General features: G+C 48.5%; 1 protein-coding gene across 2 annotated transcripts in view; it reads left to right on the forward strand.

Moving 5' to 3' along the window:
- Positions 1 to 25395, forward strand: part of sh3kbp1 (SH3-domain kinase binding protein 1) — a 442493-nt gene that overhangs the window by 173429 nt on the left and 243669 nt on the right. For both annotated transcript variants that reach the window (XM_072514175.1, XM_072514176.1), the window contains exon 4: positions 7003 to 7109. In XM_072514175.1, the coding sequence (XP_072370276.1) occupies positions 7003 to 7109 (107 nt within the window). The remainder of the gene's footprint in view (positions 1 to 7002; positions 7110 to 25395) is intronic.

The following is a 25395-nucleotide window of genomic DNA, read 5'->3' on the forward strand; positions in this document are numbered from 1 at the left end:
AATACTCAGGGAGTCCGGTAATAATAGCTTCATTGAGAATTTGGAGGCAGTTTCGCCAACACCTCGGGTTGGGGGCAGGGTCAAGGTAAATGACGATTCGGGGGAACCACAGATTTGAGCCAGGGAAGTGGGATGGAAATTTTCGGAAATGGGAGGAGAAGGGGATTAAGACACAAAGATTTGTTTCTTGAGGGTCGGTTTGCAGGGCTGAAGGTGCTGGAAGCGAAGTATGGGCTGGAGCAGGGGGAAATGTTTAGATACATGAAGGTTCAAGACTTTGCCAGAAAGGAGATACAGAGCTTCCTGGTGGAGCCGGCCTCCACATTGCTGGAGGAGGTGCTGACGACAGGGGGACTGGAGAAGGGGGTAGTGACGGTGGTTTACGGAGCTATTTTGGAAGAGGAGAAGGCACCACTGGAAGGGATCAAAGCGAAGTGGGAGGAAGAGTTTGGAGAGGATATGGAGGAGGGGTTCTGGTGTGAGGTGCTCCGGAAAGTGAATGCCTCCACCTCATGTGCAAGGTTGGGGCTGATACAGCTGAAGGTGGTATACAGAGCACAGCTCGCGAGGGCGAGGGTGAGCCGATTCTTTGAAGGAGTAGAAGGTGTGTGTGAACGTTGCCGGGGGGGGTGGGGGGGCTAATCACGTTCATATGTTTTGGTCCTGTCCAAAGCTGGAGCATTACTGGAAGGAGGTTTTTAGGGTAATTTCTAAAGTGGTGCTCGTGAAACTGGACCCGGACACCGGGAGGCCATATTCGGGGTGTCGGACCAGCCAGGGTTGGAAACTGGTGCAGAGGCAGATGTTGTAGCCTTCGCCTCGTTGATCACCCGAAGGCGGATCCTGATGGGTTGGAGAGCAACCTCTCCACCATGTGCCCTGGTGTGGCGGGGGGGACCTGTTGGAATTCTTGACTCTTGAGAAGGTTAAGTTTGAACTGAGGGGAAGGATGGAGGGGTTCTACAATTCATGGGTGTTATTCATTATGCACTTTCAAGAACTGCATAACATCGAACATTAGTTGGGGGGTGGGTGGGGGGGGGGGGGGGGGGCGTTGGTGGGAGGGGGGCTGTGTGTGTTAATGGTGACTATGGGCGATTCCTGATTCCTCTTTGTCATTTGTTTATGTGAACATGCGGGCTAATGTTTGGGGTTTGATGGGAGGATGGCATCGTTGTTATGGGGATTGACATATATGTTACTGATTATTGTTTATTGTTGGTGGGTGTAAATTTGTGAGAAAATGTGATGGAGGAGGAGAATAAAAATATTTGGGAAAAAAAAACATACGAACACTTTTAAACATGCCACACAAAGTTATATAATAATATAGTGCAGATTTAAATAGTTTCACAGATTTGAAACAAATAACAAAACCGATGTTCACTTATAAATATTAAATGATAATCACATTTAATCATAAAATTAATCAATAACCATAGCATTGCCTATATAAACGAAAGAGCAAACAAAACTAAAAAAGAAAGCTTCAACACACCTTTAAAACAGCTGTAAAACTTGTTGCTTGTTGCCTTCAATACAAATTAGCAGTTTAAATGCCTGACCTCAATGGGCATTCCTGTAGCTGCTGTGTCACAAGGGGGCATGGCTACATTTGAACTGCACCGCGCTGGGGCCTGCACAGTGTCCCGCTGGAGGCCTGAGGCTGCCGTTGGAGCAGGAAAGTTTGCCGCGCTTTTTGAGTGCAGGTAAGTGCGCACTTTTCTCTCCGTATCAGCGGGCCATGATTCCTGCCGATACTCAGAAGGTACAGGCCAACATTGATGCAGTGAGGTGTTCTGATCTGGAAAGATAATTTTCATGAAAGATCATTGACCTGAAACGTTAACTCTGCCTCTCTTTGTAGATACTGCCTGACCTCGAGTGCTCAGAACTTTTTGTTTCCCTTGTGACATTTCTTAAATGAGGCCATTGTTTTAACAATTTGAAATACAGGCTGAATTATGAAATCCTTCAGCTAACTTGAATACACATTCTTCAAAGCTTGTGGCCTTTGTAAACCTGTGAAACTGCTGCCCTTTGTCCCAAAATCTTTTCTGTGGAAAACAAAGATTAAAAAATCTGTCAACATTATTGAGGATATGGAGGTTGTTGAACAGTGAACCGTATGTGCTCACTATATTAATTGAGAAAAAAAGCCAGACTTGCATTTATATAAAGCTTTTTAAGGCTTCAGAATGACCCAAAACTTCACAGCCAGTGCACTACTTTGTGGTCACTGTTGTAATGTAGCAGCCAAGGAGAACACAACAAATTTCCATAAACAGCAATGTGATAATGACCAGATCATCTGATTTTAATTGTGTTGGTTTGTTAAGGAGGTAAATTGTTGACTGGGGAATACACTTTTCTTTAAATAATGCTTTGCATACATTTGAGAAGGCAGATGTGCCTAGGCTTTAAGTCTCGTACAAAAGACGGAACCTCTGACAGTGCAGCACCCCCTCAGACTTTGTGCTCTGGAGTGGGACTTGAACCCATAACCTTCTGACTCAAGTGAGGATACTACTAACTGAACCATGGCTGACATTGTAACAAAGCAAAATGCTATATAATCCTTTGTCACGACACCCTGGGCTATTGCACAGTCAATTCCAGCCCCTCTTGACCCTGAGTTGCAACATCGGTGAAATAAGATTTTATTTAAAATACCTGAGGTCCTTGGTTGAGCCCAAACATTGCAGTCACCAAGGTTGTAACTTTAAAACACAAGTAACCTTATTATGTACAGTATTATTAATGTCCAAAGGTTAGGTGGGATTAGGGGAATAGGGTGGGGGATTGGGCCTAGGTAGGGTGCTTTTTCAGAGGGTCAGTGTGGTCTTGATGGGCCGAATGGCCTCCTCTTGCACTGTATGGGTTCTATGAGAACACTGTCCCTGGCCAGCCTACTGGCTGCCGAAGCATCTGGCGAAAAACAAAACCTGGGAACACAGTGCCTGACAAGCAGGCTGTCTCAACTAAGTCTTCTGCTTAAAGGCGCATTACAATTATGGGGCCACGGACAAAAATAATAAAATAGAACCATAGAATTTCTGCAGTGCAGAAGGAGGCCATCAGCCCATCGGGTCTGCACTGATCCTCTGAAAGAGCACCCTATCTAGGCCCACTCCCCCACTCTATCCCTGTAACCCCACCTAACCTGCGTATCTTTGGACAGTAAGGGGCAATTTAGCATCTTCAATCTACCTAACCACATCTTTGGACTGTTGGAGGAAACTGGAGCACAGGAGGAAACACATGGATGGGGGGAGAAAGCGCAAACTCCACACCGTCACCCAAAGTCGGAATTGAACCCCGATCCCTGGTGCTATAAGGCAACAGTGCTACCCACCGTGAAGTCCCAACAAAGGAAATAAGCAGGAAAGACTCTCAAAACCGCCTGGAGCATCTGGACATGCAATTGTATAGGACGTTTGTGAGGTCACACCTGGAGTATTGTGTGCAGGTTTTGTGTCCTTATCTGAGGAAGGATGTTCTTGGTGTGGAGGAAGTGAAGCAAAGGTTTACCAGGTTGTTTTCTGGGATTGTCGGAGTGTCATGAGGAGTGTCTAAATCGGTTAGGATTATATTCATTGGAGTTTAGAAAAGTGAGCGGGGTCTCATAGAAACGTACAAAATTCTAACAGGATTAATACAGAGTAGATTAAGAAGGAATGTTCCCGATGGTGGGTGTTGTGTTATGCTTCTTCATGTAGCATAAGCTGCTTCCTTGATGTATGCTCTGACAAAGGAAGGTTCAGACTTGGAGATAGGTTTAACACATTTATTGAACAGTTAACAATTCTCCTACTTGAGTTTGACTCTCGTGCTAATCTTGCTATAGTAACTCAGTCTAACGAACCAATCTGCTCTAAGCCATGCAGTGGGTGTGATGCTTCTGATCTGCCCCTGTGCTTCTCTCTAAGTGTCGCCTGTGGAAAGAGAAAGAGCATGTGTGCCCTGTCCTTTTAAATGGGTTGCCCCCTTGTGGTAGTGTCACCTCTGGGTGTCTTGACTGCCTATTGGTCGTGTCCTATTCTATGTGTTCATTGGCTGTATGTCTGCGAGTCATGATGTCTCTGGTGCTCCCTCTAGTGTTTACTTAGTCTTAGTGTATTTACATTAACCCCTTGTGTATTTACAGTGATGCATATCACGACAGTGGGCAGCACGGTAGCACAGTGGTTAGCGCAGTTGCTTCACAGCTCCAGGGTCTCAGGTTTGGTTCCCGGCTTGGGTCACTATCTGCGTGGAGTCTGCACGTTCTCTCCGTGTGTGCGTGGGTTTCCTCCGGGTGCTCTGGTTTCCTCCCACAGTCCAAAGACGTGCAGGTTAGGTGGATTGGCCATGATAAATTGCCCTTACTGTCCAAAAAAGGTTAGGTTAGGCTGTGTTACTAGGTTACAGTGAAAGGGTGGAGACATGGGCTTAAGTGGGGTGCTCTTTCTAAGGGCCGGTGCAGACTCGATGGGCTCAATGGCCTCCTTCTGTACCGTAAATTCTATGATGGTGGGCGTGTCCAGAACTAGGGGTCATAGTTTGAGGATAAGGGGTAAATGTAGGACTGAGGTGAGGGGAAAGTTCTTCACCCAGAGTGGTGAATCTGTAGAATTTGCTACCACAGAAAGTAGTTGAGGCCAAAACGTTGTGCAATTTCAAGAAGGAATTATATACAGCTCTTGGGGCTAAAGGGATCAAAGGATATGGGGAAAGGCGGGATCAGGGTACTGAACTTGATGATTAGCCATGATCATAATGAATGGCAGAACAGGCTCAAAGGGCCGAATGGCCACCTCTGCTTCTATTTTCTATGTTTCTGTGTCAATTAGATGGTGAGGACAAGATTCTAACATCTGTCATATGACTAGTTATAATTGACCCACTGCAAAATGTGTAAAATGAAGCTGTAGATTAAGTTTTCCAATCCTTCAATATTTGTGCTTGTATATTCATAAATTAAAGATTAAAGTCCCATTCACTACTGTGAACAACAAGGAAGGAGAATTATAAGGGCATTTTGTCCCTATTTTCTCTGAACATTTTTGTTCGCTGCATATTAAAACATGTGAAATGGGTTAGGGGCCGGTTGTTGGAGAGAAGGTTGTTCAACTAGCAATCATGAATCACCCATTCAAGTTACAAAGTTTCTGTTCACTTTTTCATTGGTGTGGAAAGGTTGCGAGGATGGACATGTTGGATGATTGATGGTAGGAATATGAAGACAGGAGAACACATGATGAAACCTCTAGTAATACGTAGTTGATGACCCTACTGTACATGCATGTGCAAAAGGACATTTGTTGCTTTTGCATTTGATGTGCTGTTAAAGACACAGGAACATCCAAAAGAATAATAAATTCTGCTAAGTTTGAATCACAAAGTTCAACTCCATTTTGTGCTGGTCATTACTAATAGTTCAAGAACCGGAGACAAATATCACAGTATAATTGTTTTTCATGATTGAGGACAATGTTTGTTGTTTTATTCTGATGCAGGCAGCACTATCAAAACTAAACAATTACGGGGTTGGCAATTTGAATCACATTTATGACCAAAGAAAATCAACCTTGTACTGCACGAGTTTTAGTGCAAAGGGAAGACTTCTCTGGAAGGACTATTCGCGACAGGAACTTTCCAGATTTATTCATTTTAATAGCACTGTACGTTTTCTAATATTTTGTAAGTATTTCTAAAATCTGTTTTAACTTTTTCTTTTGCATGATGCGAATGTTTCAATGAGATACTTAGATAATTAATTGCACTGGCAGTCTTGTTATGCTGGCATGATGCCCTACTATTCCAGTCTGCAAACTTCTCAGTGTGATGAATATAGGAATCTCGGGTATATTGTATTATAGGTATTTGGTTAGGTAAGGGTTAAAAGTCTGGATTAGACTTTTTGACTGCTGAAGTCATGTTTTAAAAGATTCTTGGGTTGAAAGATGACAAAGCTTTTGGGAGCCAGAGGCGCAATTAATCATCAAAAAATGCTTGGGCTAATGCAGTTTTTGTTTGATAAGAGGACTCCATGCGGAGTTAATTAACTTTCAGCTTGGTGAGATGATGTCATTGCTAAGGCATCATGCATTTTGAGAAAGCATTTTCAGTTCTGTTCTGATCTGGCTGATTTGGAAGTAAGGCAGTTTGTTCTCACTGTAGGTTAGTTAAGAGATCAACAGTATTTAAAGCAGTGCAGACTGGTCTGCGGACAAGGGGGAGCTGAAACAAGCTAGTTGAAACAGCCTTTAATGACATACAGCCAGAGTTTCTTCGTGGGTCTGACTGGAGTTAAATCTTTTCTGTAAAGCAGTGACAAGAGATCTCTTTCTCAAAGAATAACTGTAAAACAAGTATTCCTCTGTGCCATTGGTATTTAAAGTGGAGTGAGAGCCGAGATGTTTATTTTGTTGTTTAAGTGAAGATAAAGATAGCAATTGAGGGTATTGTATTCACTGTGTTGAGTGATTGTAAGCTGTTTTCTGGGGTAATGTTCAAGATTTTAATACCGTGTTAGTAATAAAGTTGGTTGTAATATGCCATATCCCTGTTTCTTCGTGCAATCACTCCTAGAGTGAAGTATCCTTTCCTCAGTCTTACAAAATTAAAATAAAGCATTGGTGTTTCTGTCCAGTATCCTAGCAACTGTTGGGGTCCAGCCTGGGATTGTAATAACAGGGTGACTTCTACTTTGTTGTATCTGGTACTGTAGTAGTAGAGATTCCTGTTCAAAATTTTTCAAAATAGCAAGAAGTAGTATAACATCCCAAGGAAAATTAAACAATCTTTCAATTCATTTCCGACTATAAATGAGAATCTCCTTAAACTTATCTTTTTTGACTCCCTAACAATTAGTATGAATTTGGAATAAAATTGAATCGTCGCCTGCAAACTGTGCATACTATACGTACCCACTTTGTCAGAAAATATTTGTTTTACATGTGTTAAAAATGGCCCCATTACTGTACAGGAGTACTTAAAATGTTATTTGTATTTTCTCAGCTGAAAAAATTAGATCAAGAAGATGCCAAGTGGCGTTTAGTTATGCTCCTCAGAATGAAGATGAGCTGGAGCTGAAAATTGGCGAAATCATTGAAGTGCTTGGTGAAGTATGTATGAAAATATTGGTACATGAATAATGGTGTAATATGACTTTTTTTTTTTTTTATAAATGTTTTATTGAAAATTTTTTCCCAAACAACAATTTTTCCCCTCTTACAAAGCAAACGCAACAATAACAATACAGAAATTTTAAACAATACACAAGTAACAAAACCCCTTTATCTTTGACCTAAACTAACCCCCCCCCCTCCCCCCCCCCCCCCCCTGGGTTGTTGCTGCTGGTCATCTGTCTTCCCTCTAACGTTCCCCTAGGTAGTCGAGAAATGGCTGCCACCGCCTGGTGAACCCTTGAGCCGATCCTCTCAGGGCAAACTTTATCTGCTCCAGTTTAATGAACCCCGCCATATCATTTACCCAGGCCTCCAGTCCGGGGGGTTTCGCCTCCTTCCACATGAGTAGGATCCTGCGCCGGGCTACTAGGGACGCAAAGGCCACAACGTCGGCCTCTTTCGCCTCCTGCACTCCCGGCTCTTCCGCAACTCCAAATAGAGCTAACCCCCAGCCTGGTTTGACCCGGGCCTTCACCACCCGCGAAATCACTCCCGTCACTCCCTTCCAATACCCTTCCAGTGCCGGGCATGCCCAAAACATATGTGCGTGGTTTGCCGGGCTCCCGCCACACCTCCCACATTTGTCCTCCACTCCAAAGAACCTGCTCAATCTTGCTCCCGTTATGTGTGCTCTATGTAGCACCTTAAATTGAATCAGGCTAAGCCTGGCGCATGAGGAAGAGGAATTTACCCTGCTTAGGGCATCAGCCCACATACCCTCCTCTATCTCCTCCCCTAGTTCTTCTTCCCACTTTCCTTTTAGTTCGCCCACCGACTCCTCCCCCTCTTCCCTCATCTCTCGGTAAATCTCTGACACCTTGCCCTCTCCGACCCACACCCCTGAAAGCACCCTGTCCTGTATCCCCTGTGTCGGGAGCAACGGAAATTCCCTCACCTGTTGTCTAGTAAATGCCCTCACCTGCATATATCTCAAGAAATTTCCCCGGGGCAACTTATACTTTTCCTCCAATGCTCCCAAGCTCGCAAAAGTGCCATCTATAAATAAATCTCCCACCCTCCTAATTCCCAACTGGAACCAGCTCTGAAATCCTCCATCCATTCTTCCTGGGGCGAACCTCTGGTTGTTCCTGATTGGGGACCCCACCAGGGCTCCCCGCACCCCTCTCTGTCGCCTCCACTGTCCCCAGATATTCAATGTTGCCGCCACCACCGGGTTCGTGGTAAACTTTTTAGGTGAGAGCGGTAGCGGCGCCGTCACCAGCGCCTCTAAACTCGTCCCTTTACAGGACTTTCTCTCCAGTCTTTCCCACGCCGCTCCCTCACCCTCCATCATCCATTTATGTATCATTGCCACATTGGCGGCCCAATAGTAATCGCCCAAGTTCGGTAGTGCCAATCCTCCTCTGTCCCTACTACGCTGAAGGAACCCCCTCCTTACTCTCAGAACTTTCCCTGCCCACACGAAGCTCGTGATGATCCTGTCTATTTTATTAAAAAAGGTCTTAGTGATTAGTATAGGGAGACATTGAAATACAAATAAGAACCTCGGGAGGACCATCATCTTAATTGCTTGCACCCTGCCCGCCAGCGATAGAGGCTGCATGTCCCACCTCTTGAAGTCCTCCTCCATTTGTTCTACCAACCGTGTCAGATTAAGTCTGTGCAAGGTTCCCCAGCTCCTAGCGATCTGAATCCCCAGGTATCGGAAGTTTCTTTCCACTTTCCTTAGAGGCAAGCCTTCTATCTCTCTACTCTGGTCCCCTGGATGTATCACAAATAATTCACTCTTCCCCATGTTTAGCCTATACCCCGAGAAATCCCCGAACCCCCTCAAAATTCGCATAACCTCTATCATTCCCCCCGCTGGGTCCGACACGTATAACAATAGGTCATCCGCATATAACGAGACTCGGTGTTCTTCTCCCCCTCTAATCACCCCTCTCCATTTCCTGGAGTCTCTCAACGCCATGGCCAGAGGTTCAGTTGCCAACGCGAACAACAATGGAGACAGCGGGCATCCCTGTCTTGTTCCCCTATATAGTCGGAAATACTCCGATCTATGTCGACCTGTAACTACGCTTGCCGTTGGAGCCCCATAAAGAAGTCTAACCCAGCTAATAAACCCGTTCCCAAACCCAAACCTCCTTAACACTTCCCATAAATACTCCCACTCCACCCTATCAAATGCCTTCTCTGCGTCCATTGCCGCCACTATCTCTGCCTCCCCCTCCACTGGGGGCATCATTATCACCCTTAATAGTCGTCGCACGTTAACATTCAGTTGTCTCCCTTTTACGAACCCTGTCTGGTCTTCGTGCACCACCCCCGGGACACAGTCCTCTATCCTCGATGCCAGTACCTTTGCCAACAATTTGGCGTCCACGTTCAACAATGAAATGGGTCTATAGGACCCGCACTGCAACGGATCTTTATCCCTCTTCAAAATTAACGATATCGTCGCCTCCGACATCGTCGGGGGTAGAGTCCCCCCTTTCCTGGCCTCATTGAACGTCCTCACCATCAACGGGGCCAACAAGTCCACATATTTTCTGTAATACTCCACCGGGAACCCGTCTGGTCCTGGGGCCTTCCCTGCTTGCATGCTTCCCAGTCCCTTAATAACCTCGTCCACCCCAATTGGTGCCCCCAGGCCTACCACCCCCCGCTCCTCCACTTTCGGGAACCTTAATTGGTCCAGGAACTGCCGCATCCCCTCCTCTCCCTCTGGGGGTTGAGACCTATACAGTTCCTCATAGAAGGTCTTGAACACCTCATTTATCTTTCCTGCCCTTCGCACCGTGTCTCCCCTTTCGTCTCTAATTCCTCCTATCTCGCTCGCTGCTGCCCACTTTCGCAATTGATGAGCCAACAGGCGACTCGCCTTTTCCCCATATTCATACCTCCTCCCCTGTGCCTTCCTCCACAGTACCTCCGCCTTTCTGGTGGTCAGAAGGTCAAATTCCGTCTGGAGTCGTCTCCTCTCCCTGTACAATTCCTCCTCCGGGGTCTCTGCAAATTCCCTATCCACCCTTAAAATCTCCCCCAGTAACCTTTCCCTTTCCTTGGCCTCTGTTTTCCTTTTGTGGGCCCCAATGGAGATCAGCTCTCCTCTGACCACCGCTTTTAGTGCTTCCCATACCACTCCCACAGGGACCTCGCCGTCGTCATTGACCTCCAGATATCTCTCAATACACCCCCGCACTCTTGCACACACTCCCTCATCCGCCATCAGTCCCACATCTAATCGCCAGAGTGTTCTCTGCTCCCTTTCCTCTCCTAATTCCAGGTCCACCCAATGTGGGGCATGATCCGAAACCGCTATGGCTGAGTACTCAGCTTCTTCCACCCTAGAGATCAACGACCTTCCCAAAACAAAAAAATCTATCCGGGAGTACACTTTATGGACATGGGAGAAAAAGGAAAACTCCCTAGCCCTAGGTCTAAGAAATCGCCATGGATCCACTCCCCCCATTTGGTCCATAAACCCCTTAAGTACCTTGGCCGCTGCCGGCCTTCTTCCGGTCCTTGAGCTGGATCTATCTAGCCCCGGGTCCAGCACCGTATTAAAGTCCCCTCCTAAAATCAAGTTTCCTACCTCCAGGTCCGGTATACGCCCCAGCATCCGTCTCATAAATCCCGCATCGTCCCAGTTTGGGGCATACACGTTAACCAACACGACCTCCATTCCCTCCAGCCTGCCACTCACCATTACATATCTACCTCCGCTATCTGCTACGATGTTCTTTGCTTCAAATGCGACCTGTTTCCCCACCAAAATGGCCACCCCTCTATTCTTTGCGTCCAGTCCTGAGTGGAACACCTGTCCCACCCATCCTTTCCTTAGCCTAACTTGGTCCGCCACCTTTAGGTGCGTCTCTTGGAGCATAACCACGTCTGCCCTTAGTCCTTTCAAATGCGCGAGCACTCTGGCCCTTTTTATCGGTCCGTTCAGGCCTCTCACGTTCCACGTGATCAGCCTCACTAGGGGGCTACCTGCCCCCCTCCCGTGTCGACTAGCCATTACCTTCTCTAGGCCAGTCCCATATCCCGCCTCCGCGCTCCCGCTCGCTCCCCCAGCGTCGCACACCATCCCCGCCCACCCACTCTTTAGCCATTTCCTTTTGGATTTCCGCAGCAGCAACCCAGTTGTCCTCCCTCCCCCCTCCCCGCTAGATCTCTTTCTAGCATGATTGCTCCCCCCATATTACTTCCGTAAGTCAGCTGACTTCAACTGACCCCGGCTACTCCTGCTCACTCCTCGACCCCCCCCATGTGGGGAACTCCCATCCGCCTTGCGCCTGTCTTCCCGCCTTATTCTTTCTGGTGCGGGAACATCCCTTTACCTGACCCGCCTCTTATGGCGCAGCTCCATTTCCCCTCCCCCTCCCCTTCCCCATTCTCCAACTATGTCCCGTCTTTCCCCCCTCACCGGCGCCCACATTTCCCCAATGTCTCCCCCCTTCTCTGTTTACTTCTCAATTAACTTCCACCGTAACATTAACAATAACATTTCCTGCAGCATCAGTCCCTCAGTTCCGATCCAATTTCTCTTCTTTGATGAAGGTCCATGCTTCCTCCGCCGTCTCGAAATAATGGTGTCTCTCCTGATACGTGACCCATAGTCTTGCCGGCTGCAGCATCCCGAACTTCACCTTCCTTTTATGCAACACCTCTTTGGCTCGGTTGAAGCTCGCCCTCCTTCTCGCCACCTCCGCACTCCAATCCTGGTATACCCGTACCACTGCATTCTCCCATCTGCTACTCCGCACCTTTTTAGCCCATCTCAGGACCTCTTCTCTATCCTTAAGGCGGTAAAATCGCACGGTTATCGCCCTGGGTGGTTCTCCCGCTTTTGGTCTTCTCGCCGGAATCCGATTTGCCCACTCCACCTCCAAGGGGCCCGTAGGGGCCTCAGCACCCATCAGTGAGCTCAGCATCGTACTTGCATACGCTCCACAGTCCACTCCTTCCACACCCTCAGGGAGACCCAGTATCCGAAGGTTCTTCCTTCGCGCTCCATTTTCTAGGGCTTCGATCCTTTCAGTACACTTTTTATGAAGTGTCTCGTGCGTCTGTGTCTTAACCGCCAGGCCCAGGATCTCGTCCTCAATATCTGTCACCTTCTGCTCCACCACACGGAGCTCTGTCTCCTGGGTCTTTAATGTCTCCTTGAGCCCCTCAATTGCCTGTAGCAACGGGGTCAGCACCTCCCTCTTCAGCAGCTCCACGCACCGTCTCACAATTTCATGCTCAGGCCCCCATGTCGCCTGCGCTTTCTCCGCCGCCATCTTGTACTTCTCCCTTTCTGACCCTTTGGTCGACGATTCCTCGCGCTGCAGCCGCCGCCGCCAGTTTTTTCCTCCTTCGTTTGGGGGGGACTCCCTTCTCACACGCCCCACACCGGGTTGCGTTGTCGAAAAATTCCCCGTTGGGGCTCTTAAAAGAGCCCGAAGGTCCGTCGGAGCTGGAGCCGCCGAAGCGTGCGGCTAGCTAGGCATCACCGCAACCGGAAGTCCCTTCAGTGGCCTTGATGAGGTCTTTTCACAGTTGTTCCCTCTGCTGCTAGAATTCACTTTTGATACAGGCCCTCAGGTCAGCTTGCAGCTTTAAGCTTGCCCTTCCCCCGCCTGCATGCTGGAAGAGGCCCTGTTTATCCTGCAGTTGCAGCCAAATCTTTTACTGTTTCTGCGTGTGTCTGGCAACCAAGAGACATACCCTTCCTGGGGGACACTGTCGGGGGAATATTGCAGCCTTCTTCCCACACCGGGAAATGTCAAATAAATGCCGTGGGGGCCCTGTAAAAGAGCCCAAAAGTCCGTTCCAAGCAGGAGCTGCCGAATATGCGACCTAGCTCTGCATAGCCGCACCCGGAAGTCCGGTGTAATATGACTTGAATTACAAACATTTTAGAATTATTTTAAATGGTTATAGAGCCATCAACTTTGGACTTGAGCAGAACCTCTGATCTAGCTTTCTTAATGGTCAGAAGCTAGGAACTGAAGCTGAGAGATTTATGAGTCCAGTTGCAGAAATCGCTAAAATCTGGTGAACAGGTCTGTTAAAAAATAATAAAAGACTAATGAAATATTCGCATTTATCTCAAGGGGCTAAGGTTTATTGGAGTAGAAGCTATGCTACAGTTGTACGACATGTTGGTTTGACTGCATCGGGAGTATTGTGTTCAGATCTGCATACTGCAGCTCGGAGACGGTACAGTACAGATTTACCAGAATGATTCCACAGAGAGTTAAACTGGGTCAGTTTCTCTGGACTACACTTATTCCTTCAAAGGCAGAAGATTCATTGGTAGATCAAATTAAGATGATTTAAAGATTAAAAACAAGAAATGCTGGAAACGCTGTCGGGCAGCATCTGTGGAATAAAAAGTGAAATTAACGCTCGGCAAAGTTAGACAATTGATTTTAAACAGGTAAAATCGGTGAGGGTCGCTAAAGAACAATAGGGAAGGACAATGATGGGACATGTTAAATTAGATTACAGGACGATATTGACGGGCTGGTTAGATGGGCAGAAGAGTGGCAAATGGAATTTAACCATGAAAAGTGTGAGGTAATGCATTTTAGGAGGACTAACAAGGCAAGGGGATATACAATGAATAGTCGTACAGAGGATCAAGGGGACCTTGATGTCAGGTTCGCAGATCTCTGAAGACAGCAGGACAGATAGATAAGTGGTTAAGTAGGCCTGTGAGATTCTTGCCTATGTTTTCTTTTATAAATTTAGAGTACCCAATTATTTTTAATTCCAATTAAGGGACAATTTAGCGTGGTCAATCCACCTAACCTGCACTTCTTTGGGTTGTGGGGGTGAAATCCACACAGACAACTGGGAGAATGTGCCAACTCCACATGGACAGTGACCCAGGGCCAGGATTCGAACTTAGGTCCTCCGCTATGGTCCCAGTGCTAACCACTGCGCCATATGCCACCCTGATTCTTGCCTATGTTAACAGAGACATTGAATATAAGAGCAGGGAGGTTATGCTGGAGCTGTATAAAATGCTGGTTTTACTGTGTACAGTTCCAGCCACCACACTATTAGAAAGGAAGTAATTGCACTGGATAGGGTGCAGAGGAGATGTACCAGGATATTGCCTGGGCTAGATCATTTCAGCTATCAAGAGAGACTGAATAGACCACGGTTGTTTCCCTGGAGCAGAGAAAGCTCAGGGGGGACCTGATTGAAGTATACAAAATTGAGGGACATAGATAGAGTGGATGGGAAGGTATTTTTCCCCTTAGTGGAGGGGTCAATAACGAGAGGGTATAGATTTAAGGTAATGGGTAGGAGGTTGAGAGGAGATGTGAGGAAAATCCTTTTCACCCCGAGGGTGGTTGGAATATGGAACTTGTTGCCTGAAAGGGTGGTAGAGATGGGAACCCTCACAAAGTTTAAGAAGTATTTAGATGAACACTTGAAATGCCATTGCATACAAGGCTACGGACCAAGTGCTGGAAAATAGGGTTAGAATAGTTAGTGCTTGATGGTCGGTGTGGACACGATGGGCCGAAGGGCCTCTCTCCGTACTGTAAAACCATGATTCTGTGACATCAGAGTTGGTGGTGCAGAGCTAAATGGTGAGATAATGGAATAAGTAAAGAAATAAAAGATGCATCCAACGGATGTGTGAATGGCATAGTACTGAACAGATACTGTTTGTAAGTAAAAACTGGAGGAAGAAAAAATTTCAGATTGAAACATGTCAAGTAAAATAAATAAAATTGAAACCGAGATTATGGTCTGAAGTTGTTTAACTCCAACTTGAGAAAACGGTCAAGTGCCTAATTGAAAGGTGGGGTGCTGTTCCTTGAGTTTGCATGGAGTTTCAGTGGAACACTGCACTCGGCCGACCAGAAGGAAAGATCAGTAAAGCATGGAAATGACTGGTACGGGCCTGAACTGGAGTTCTGTTTTAAGTATGCAAGACCAGTTTGGGCCAGTACGAATCATTTAAAAGTTGGACTAGTTTTTCCTTCTGGGCGAAACGTATTAGTGCAAAATGGAGAATTAAAATGGCAGGCCTCCAGAAGCTTGGGGGTCATGCTTGTGGACTGAGCAGAGGTGTCCTGTAGAGTGGTGTTGGGGGTGATTGAGGAGTGGAGCTGGGTGTTGTAAGGGAACGGTACTTTTGGAATGCTGGGAGGGCAAGTTATGTTTGGTGATTGCATCATGAATGAGATGGTGGAAATGGAAGAGGATGATCTGTTGAATATGGAGTCTCATGTGGTGAAAGATTAGGGGAAGGGGAGCCTTATAGGGGTTCTAAGCAGGAGAGAAATGAGTGAGAGCAGAAGTGCAGTAAAAGGGAAGGACCTTGTCAGCTACAATCATGTGGGGGGTGTTGGTGTAGGCGGTGGGCAATTGAGGACAAAGACTTATTAGAGGTGCTGGTTTGCAAGGTTCCACCATCAGAACAAATGTGATGTAAATCCAGAAACTGGGAGAATGGAACCGTGTCCTTGCAGTCAATTCTGGCTGTACGGAAGTGTAGTTCAGGTCGCTGTGGTAGTCGGTGGGTTTATAGACGTACAAAGAAAAATACAGCTCAGGAACAGGCCCTTCGGACCTCCAAGCCTGCGCCGACCATGTTGCCCGTCTAAACTAAAATCTTCTGCACTTCCGGGGTCCGTATCCCTCTATTCCCATCCTATTCATGTATTTGTCAAGATGCCCCTTAAACGTCACTATCGTCCCTGCTTCCACCACCACCTCCGGCAGCGAGTTCCAGGCACTCGCTACCCTCTGTGTAAAAAAAAAAAAAAAAAACTTGCCTCGTACATCTCCTCTAAACCTTGCTCCTCGCACCTTAAACCTATGCCCCCTAATAATTGACCCCTCTACCCTGGGAAAAAGTCTCTGACTATCCACTCTGGCATGCTCCTCATAATTTTGTAAACCTTTATCAGGTCGCCACTCAACCTTCTTGGAAGAATATTTGTTAGCTTGTCATCTAAAATGGAGATGAAGAGATCAAAGAAGGGAAGTGAGGAATTGGAGATGTAACAAGTGAAGGTGAGGGATGGAGATTGGAAGCAAAGTTTCAGTTGTTTTCCAGTTTAGGGCAGCAAACTGCACTGAAAATGGTAATTGGTTAACCAGAGAGACCGAGATCCTGAGTAGGACTGGATCAAGAACAGACATAACAAGGAGCCATGTGGGTTCCCACAACAACACCTTTATTTGGAGGAAGTGAGATGACTTAAAGAGAAGGTGGTCAATGTGAGAGCAAGTTCCGCTAGTTGGAGAAGGGTGGTGGTGGATGGAAACTGGTTGGGCCTACGTTCAAGAATGAACCAGAGAGCGCTCAGCTCATCCTGGAGGGGTTGGAGGTGTAAAGGGATTGGGTGTTTGCGGTAATTTCCATTTTTATTCCATCCACAGATGCTGAGTATTTCCTTCCACTTTGTTTTGTTTTAGATACCCAGCACCCTCAGTAGTTTGCTTTTGAGATTCTTAAAGAATTTGGTCAGTTGTGTAGAAAGATTTATTTTCGTTGGGAAATCCTGATCAAGTGGGCGTAACAACCTTAAAATTAGAACTAATGGCTCACACAAGAAATTTGGGGTTGGGGGAGGTGGGGGTGTAAAGATGCTGGTGTAGTGGTATTGTCACTGGATTTATAATCCAGAGATCCAGCTCTGGGTGCATGGTTTCAAATCCCACCGTGGCAGCTGGTGGATTTTAAATTGAATGAATAAAATCTGTACTTGAAAGTTAGTCTCAGGTCTGCAGCTGTACAGGTCTGGTAGTAGAGTGCCTATGTATGCTCAGAATGTAGAGGGCATCTGTTCAAATCAGCTGTTGCCTCTGAGTCAGAAGGTTGTGGTTTCAAGTTCCATTTTAAAATTTGAACACAAAATCATGGTCGACACTCCAGTGCAGCCCTGAAGGAGGGCTGCATTGTTGGAGGTGGTGCGTTTTGCATGGGAAGTTAAACCTAGGCCCTGTTTACTCTCTCAAATGAATATATAAGATCCCATAGCACTAGGCCAATGTTTATCCCTCAATATCATCATAAAAACAGATTATTGAGTTGTTATAACATTGCTGTTTGTTGGAGGTTATAATTTGGCTGCTGTGTTTCCTGCAGTGTAACAGTGATTATACGCCAAACAAAAAGATACCTCTTTGGTTGTAAAACACTTTGGGACGCCTGATGGTTGTGCAGGGTGCTATATAAATGCAATCTATTTTTTTTTTAAATCAAGTCTCACCATGGTTGTTTACGAATTTGAATTCCCAATGGGGGGAGCAATGCAGCTAGGGGGGGACCTAGCCGGGGGGGGGACCGGCGACAGGGACGGGGGGACGGGGGACGGACCAGGTTGCTGCTGGAATGGCCAAGGGGGAGCTGGGGTTGGCAGAGGAGGTCGGGGCAGGGGTCTGCCACTGTGGGGAACGGGTCATGTGGGGGGCAGAGGCACGTGGCTGGCCTAGGAAGGGCTATGGCTAGTTGGCGGGGGAGGGGGGTGAGTAGCCCCCTGATCCGGCTGATAACCTGGAATGTAAGGGGACTGAATGGGCCGGTCAAGCGTGCCCGGGTGTTGGCGCACCTGAAGGGGCTGAAGGCGGATGTGGCCATGCTTCAGGAGACGCACCTGAGGGTGGCGGATCAGGTAAGGTTGAGAAAGGGGTGGGTAGGGCAGGTGTTTCATTCAGGTTTGGATGCAAAAAATCGGGGGGTGGCGATCTTGGTGGGGAAGAGAGTGTCGTTCGAGGTGTCGAGCATTGTGGCAGACAATGGCGGTAGGTATGTGATGATAAGTGGCAAGCTGCAGGGGGAGCGGGTGGTGTTGGTCAACGTATATGCCCCGAATTGGGACGATGCGGGGTTCATGCGGCGTATGCTGGGTCGGATTCTGGACCTGGAGACAGGGGGCCTGATAATGGGGGGGGGGGAGATTTCAACACGGTGCTGGACCCGGCACTGGATTGCTCTAGGTCTAGGACGGGCAGGAGGCCGGCGGAGGCCAAATGATGAGGGGGTTCATGGAACAGATGGGAAGGGTGGATCCATGGAGGTTTGCGAGGCTGGGGGCCAGGGAATTTTCATTCTTCTCCCATGTCCACAAGGCCTACTCCCGGATTGACTTTTTTGTCATGAGCCGGGCGCTGATTCTGAGGGTGGAGGATACGGAGTGCTCGGCGATAGCCATTTCTGATCATGCTCTGCACTGGGTGGACCTCGAGTTGGGGAGGAGAGGGACCAGCACCCGCTGGTGGGGTTGCTGGCGGACAAGGAGGTGAGCGGGTGGTTCCGGGAGTGTATGGAGAGGTACCTGGAGGCTAATGACAATGGGGAGGTGCAAGTAGGGGTGGTCTGGGAGGCGCTGAAGGCGGTGGTCAGAGGAGAGCTTATCTCCATTATGGCACACAAGGGGAGGGGGGAAGAGGAGAGAGAGGGAGAGGTTGGTGGGGGAGATGGTGAGGGTGGATAGGAGGTACGGGGAGACCCCGGAGGAGGGATTGCTTAGGGAGCGGCGTAGCCTCCAGGCTGAGTTCTATTTGTTGACCACCAGGAAGGCGGAGGCGGAGGAAGGCGCAAGGAGCGGTATATGAATACGGAGAAAAGGCGAGCCGTATGCTGGCACACCAGCTTCGGAAGCGAGAGGCAGCTAGGGAGATCAGGGGAGTTCGAGATGGAGGAGGGAGCACGGTGCGAAGTGCGGTGGGTATCAATGGGGTCTTCAGGGACTTCTACGAGGAACTGTACTGGTCTGAGCCCCCACTGGAGGAGGGAGGGATTTGTCGCTTCCTGGACCAGCTGAGGTTTCCGAAGGTGGAGGAGGGGCATGTGGCAGGGTTGGGGGCACCGGTTGGGTTGGAGGAGTTGGTCAAAGGGATAGGGAACATGCAGGTGGGGAAGGCACCGGGGCCGGATGGGTTCCCGGTTGAATTTTACAAGAAGTATTCAGACCTGCTGGGCCTGCGGTTGGTAAGGACCTTCAACTAGGCAAGGGAAGGGGAGGCTCTGCCCCCGACGATGTCTAGAGCGCTGATTTCCATGATCCTGAAGCGGGGCAAGGATCCCCTACAGTGTGGGTCATATAGGCCGATCTCACTCTTAAATGTAGATGCAAAGGTTTTGGCCATGAGGATAGAGGACTGTGTGCCGCAGGTCATACACGAGGATCAGACTGGGTTCGTGAAAGGGAGGCAGTTGAATACTAATGTATGGAGGCTCTTGAATATTATAATGATGCCGGCGATGGAAGGGGAGGCGGAAATAGTGGCGGCGATGGATGCAGAGAAGGCCTTTGATAGGGTGGACTGGGGGTACCTGTGGGAGGTGTTGAAAAGGTTCGGGGAGGGGTTTGTCAGGTGGGTGAGGCTGCTGTTTGAGGCCCCGGTGGCGAGTGTGGCCACGAACAGAAGGAGGTCAGAGTATTTCCGGCTACACCGGGGGACGAGGCAGGAGTGTCATCTGTGCCCCCTGCTCTTTGCGCTGGCGATTGAACCCCTGGCCAGGGCATTGAGGGAGTCGAGGAACTGGAGGGGGCTGGCGTGGGGTGGGGAGGAGCATCGGGTGTCGCTCTATGCGGATGATTTGCTGCTATATGTGGCGGACCCGGTGGGGGGAATGCCGGAGGTGATGAGGATCCTTAGGGAGTTTGGAGATTTCTCCGGGTAAATGCGTAAGTGGGTGATGGAGGGGGATGAGGCGGCATGGAAGAGGCTGGAGGTGGCGTCTTGTGTGGGCGCGAGCCTGGAGGCGTTGGTGAAGGCGCCGCTGCCGCTTCCTCCAGCAAAGTATAGCACGAGCCCGGTGGTGGCGGCTACCCTCAGAATTTGGGGACAATGGAGACGTCACAGGGGGGAGGTGGGGGCCTCGTTGTGGTCCCCGATTCGGGTGAACCACCGGTTTGTCCCGGGGAGGATGGACGGCGGGTTCCTGAGCTGGCACAGGGTAGGTATTAGAAGGATGGGGGACCTGTTTGTGGACGGGAAGTTCGCGAGCCTGGGTGAGCTGGAGGAGAAGTTTGGGCTCCCCCCGGGGAACACCTTCAGATAAATGCAGGTAAGGGCGTCTGTTCGGCGGCAGGTGGTGGATTTCCCACTTTTGCCGCCACGCAGGGTCCAGGACAGGGTACTGTCGGGGGTGTGGGTTGGAGAGGGGAGGATCTCGGCAACGTGTCAGGTGATGCAGGAGGAGGAGGAGGCCTCGGTGGAGGAGCTTTAGGGTAAGTGGGAGGAGGAGATTGACGAGGGGAATGTGGGTGGATGCCCTGGGGAGGGTGAACTCTTCCTCCTCTTCCGCGAGGCTCAGCCTCATACAATTTAACGTGCTGCATAAGGGTCACGTGACCGGGACAAGGATAAGCTGGTTCTTTGGGGGCGAGGACAGATGTTTTAGGTGCTCAGGGAGCCCAGCAAACCACACCCACCTGTTCTGGGCTTGCCCAGCGCTTGCAGGACTTTTGGAAGGGTGTAGCGAGGGTGGTAGGTTCCAGGGTCACGCCGGCTGGGGGCTCGCAATATTTGGGGTGGCAGAGGAGCCGGGAGTGCAGGAGGCGAAAGAGGCCGGTATTCTGGCCTTTGCGTCCCTGGTAGGCCGGTGAAGGATTCTTCTTCAGTGGAAGGATGCGAGGCCCCCAAGCGTGGAATCCTGGATCAGCAATATGGCGGGGTTTATTAAATTGGAAAGGGTGAAATTTGCCTTAAGGGGATCGGTGCAAGGGTTCTTCAGGCGGTGGCAACCGTTCCTAGACTTCCTGGCAGAACGTTAGAAGATGATAGCCTATCAGGGGAAAACAGCAGCAGCCAGAGCAGTGGCACCACGGCTGGCTCTGATGTTCAGAAGGGAGGGTCAAAGCGCAGAAGAGCAATAGTAATCGGGGACTCTATAGTCAGGGGCACAGATAGGCGCTTCTGTGGACGTGAAAGAGACTCCAGGATGGTATGTTGCCTCCCTGGTGCCAGGGTCCAGGATGTCTCCGAACGGGTAAAGGGCATCCTGAAGGGGGAGGACAAACAGGCAGAGGTCGTTGTACATATTGGTACTAACGACATAGGCAGGAAGGGGCATGAGGTCCTGCAGCAGGAGTTCAGGGAGCTAGGCAGAAAGTTAAAAGACGACCTCTAGGGTTGTAATCTCGGGATTACTCCCTGTGCCACGTGCCAGTGAGGCTAGAAATAGGAAGGTAGAGCAGCTAAACACGTGGCTAAACAGCTGGTGTAGGAGGGAGGGTTTCCGTTATCTGGACCACTGGGAGCTCTTCCGGGGCAGGTGTGACCTATATAAGTTGCATCTAAACTGGAGAGGCATAAATATCCTGGCCGCGAGATTTGCTAGAGTCACACGGGAGGGTTTAAACTAGTATGGCAGGGGGGTGGGCATGGGAGCAATAGGTCAGAAGGTGAGAGCATTGAGGGAGAACTAGGGAATAGGGACAGTGTGGCTCTGAGGCAGAGCAGACAGGGAGAAGTTGCTGAACCCAGCGGGTCTGGTGGCCTGAAGTGCATATGTTTTAATGCAAGAAGTATTACGGGTAAGGCAGATGAACTTCGTTCCAAGTACTAATCCAAGCTCTATGATGTTGTTGCCATTACAGAGACCTGGTTGAGGGAAGGGCAGGATTGGCAGCTAAACGTTCCAGGATTTAGATGTTTCAGGCGGGATAGAGGGGGATGTAAAAGGGGTGGCGGAGTTGCGCTATTTGTTAGGGAGGATATACGGTATTAGGCGGGAACTGAAGAACCTAGATTGGGGGCGGATGTTTGAGGGTAAATCAACATTAGACATGTGGGAGGCTTTCAAGTGTCAGTTGAAAGGAATTCAGGACCGGCATGTTCCTGTGAGGAAGAAGGATAAATACGGCAATTTTCGGGAACCTTGAATAACGAGAGATATTGTAGGCCTCGTCAAAAAGAAAAAGGAGGCATTTGTCAGGGCTAAAAGGCTGGGAACAGACAAAGCCTGTGTGGCATATAAGGAAAGTAGGAAGGAACTTAAGCAAGGAGTCAGGAGGGCTAGAAGGGGTCACGAAAAGTCATTGGCAAATTGGGTTAAGGAAAATCCCAAGGCTTTTTACATGTACATAAAAAACAAGAGGGTAGCTAGGGAAATGGTTGGCCCACTGAAGGATAGGCGAGGAAATGGGCGAGGTACTAAATGAATAATTTGCATCAGTAGACACCAAAGAGAAGGAATTGGTAGATGTTGAGTCTGGAGAAGGGTGTGTAGATAGCCTGGGTCACATTGAGATCCAAAAAGACGAGGTGTTGGGTGTCTTAAAAAATATTACGGTAGATAAGTCCCCAGGGCCTGATGGGATCTACCCCAGAATACTGAAGGAGGCTGGAGAGGAAATTGCCGAGGCCTTGACAGAAACCTTTGGATCCTCACTGTGTTCAGGTGATGTCCCGGAGGACTGGAGAATAGCCAATGTTGTTCCTCTGTTTAAGAAAGGTAGCAAGGGTAATCCAGGGAACTACAGGCCGGTGAGCCTTACTTCAGTGGTAGGGAAATTACTGGAGAGAATTCTTCGAGACAGGATCTACTCTCATTTGGAAGCAAATGGACGTATGAGTGAGAGGCAGCATGGTTTTGTGAAGGGGAGGTCGTGTCTCACTAACTTGATAGAGTTTTTCGAGGAGGTGACAAAGATGATTGATGCAGGTAGGGCAGTGGATGTTGTCTATCTGGACTTCAGTAAGGCCGTTGACAAGGTCCCTAATGGTAGACTAGTATAAAAGGTGAAGTCACACGGGATCAAGGGTGAGCTGGCAAGGTGGATACAGAGCTGGCTAGGTCCTAGAAGGCAGAGAGTAGCAATGGAAGGATGCTTTTCTAATTGGAGGGCTGTGACCAGTGGTGTTCCGCAGGGATCAGTGCTGGGTCCTTTGCTGTTTGTAGTATATATAAATTATTTGGAGGAAAATGTAACTGGTCTGATTAGTAAGTTTGCAGACGACACAAAGGTTAGTGGAATTGCGGATAGCGATGAGGACTGTCAGAGGATACAGCAGGATTTAGATTGTTTGGAGACTTGGGCGGATAGATGGCAGATGGAGTTTAATCCGGACAAGTGTGAAGTAATGCATTTTGGAAGGTCTAATGCAGGTAGGGAATATACAGTGAATGGTAGAACCCTCAAAAGTATTGAAAGTCAGAGAGATCTAGGTGTACAGGTCCACAGGTCACTGAAAGGGGCAACACAGGTGGAGAAGGTAGTCAAGAAGGCATACGGCATGCTTGCCTTCATTGGCCGGGGCATTGAGTATAAGAATTGGCAAGTCATGTTGCAGCTGTATAGAACCTTAGTTAGGCCACACTTGGAGTATAGTGTTCAATTCTGGTCGCCGCACTACCAGAAGGATGTGGAGGCTTTAGAGAGGGTGCAGAAGAGATTTACCAGAATGTTGCCTGGTATGGAGGGTATTAGTTATGAGGAGAGGTTGAATAAACTCGGTTTGTTCTCACTGGAACGACGGAGGTTGAGGGGCGACCTGATAGAGGTCTCATTATGAGGGGCATAGACAGAGTGGATAGTCAGAGGCTTTTCCCCAGGGTAGAGGGGGTCAATTACTTGGGGGCATAGGTTTAAGGTGAGAGGGGCAAGGTTTAGAGTAGATGTACGAGGCAAGTTTTTTTACACAGAGGGCAGTGGATGCCTGGAACTCGCTACCGGAGGAGGTGGTGGAAGCAGGGACGATAGTGACATTTAAGGGGAATCTTGACAAATACATGAATAGGATGGGAATAGAGGGATACGGACCCAGGAAGTGTAGAAGATTAGTTTAGTCGGGCAGAATGGTCGGCATGGGCTTGGAGGGCCGAAGGGCCTGTTCCTGTGCTGTACATTTCTTTGTTCTTTGTTTGTATGGTCAGCAGCAGCAGCAATCCGGGGGAGGAGGGGGGGTGGGGGGGGGGGGGTGTTGGTTCGTTTTTTCTTGAGTGGGCGTGTATATTTGCCTTTGTGTTGATGAAGGCTGTTAATTTATTATTTAGGTATATGGGGAAGCGGCTTGTTCTTTTCTTTCTGTATTTTGTTGTTGATATTTTGTGAAAATTTGAATAAAAATTATTTAAAAAAACAAAAAAGAATTTGAATTCTATTTAAGATATCGAGAAATTACAAATCCTGTATCAGTGATGCTGAAGCTGTTGAACTATTATTAAAATCCAAAGCTGGTTCATTAATACGCTCCAGGGAAGCAAGCCTGCTGTCCTTCCCTGGTCTGGTCTATATGTGACTCCAGTCCTAGAGCAATGTTGAGTAATATATACCTGCCCTCTGAAATGGCTGCACATGGCACTCCATTGTGTTAAGCTGGTGTTGCCTGCGGCCTGTGAATGAATGAAAAAATAATGTAACAACAATTATTGGCTCTGAATCTCTTATTAATTTCCTCTTCCTGTTCTTGTTAGACTAATGTAATTAGAGCAGAATTGATAGCTCACTTTCTATGTTATGGCTTGTGGTCCCCCACAGTGCACACTTGCTAGTAGAGCTCATCCATCAGTATCAGTTTGCAAGTTGGCGGAAAAAATACAATGTTTTGGTTTTCAACATTCAGATCATAAATGCTTGAAATAGACTGAGCTTCATTAGTTCAAACCCAAAAGTTGCCATTTTCACAATAATTGTTTTAACAACCAGGTAGAAAAAGTATTCTAATTTCCTGCAAATTCACAATGTAATGTATGTTGTTTCACCATATTTTCAGGCAATTTCTCTCCAATTTTTGGAAGGGCTGTTTCTGTAGGCTTAATCATTGTTCAGTCATTCAACTGTAAAAATTGTACATGTACATTTTGAGGAATTTTATATTAGAATGCAGTTTTAGTAATGTCCACTTGCACAGAAGGAAGGCACGTAAAAGATCTGGGCTGGGATTCTCCCCTATCCGGCGGGGCGGGGGGTCCCGACGGGATGGAGTGGCGGGAAACTCTCCGGCGCTGGGCCGCCCCAAACTTGCGGATTTCTCCGTACCTTTAGGGGCCAAGCCCTCATCGTGAGGGGCTAGGCCCGCGCCGGAGTGGTTTCCGCTCCACCGGCTGGCGTGGAAGGCCTTTGGCGCCACGCCAGCCGGGGCCGAAAGGACTTCGCCAGTCGGCGGAAGTCCGCGCATGCGCGGGAGTGTCAGCGACTGCTGACGTCATCCCCGCGCATGCGCAGGGGGGGTCTCTTCCGCGTCGGCCATGGTGAAGGCTATGGCCGAGGCAGAGGGAAAAGAGTGCCCCCACGGCACAGGCCCGCCCGCGGATCGGTGGGCCCCGATCGCTGGCCAGGCCACC

This window comes from Scyliorhinus torazame, chromosome 8, assembly GCF_047496885.1.
Source record: "Scyliorhinus torazame isolate Kashiwa2021f chromosome 8, sScyTor2.1, whole genome shotgun sequence".
NCBI classification, from domain to species: domain Eukaryota; kingdom Metazoa; phylum Chordata; class Chondrichthyes; order Carcharhiniformes; family Scyliorhinidae; genus Scyliorhinus; species Scyliorhinus torazame.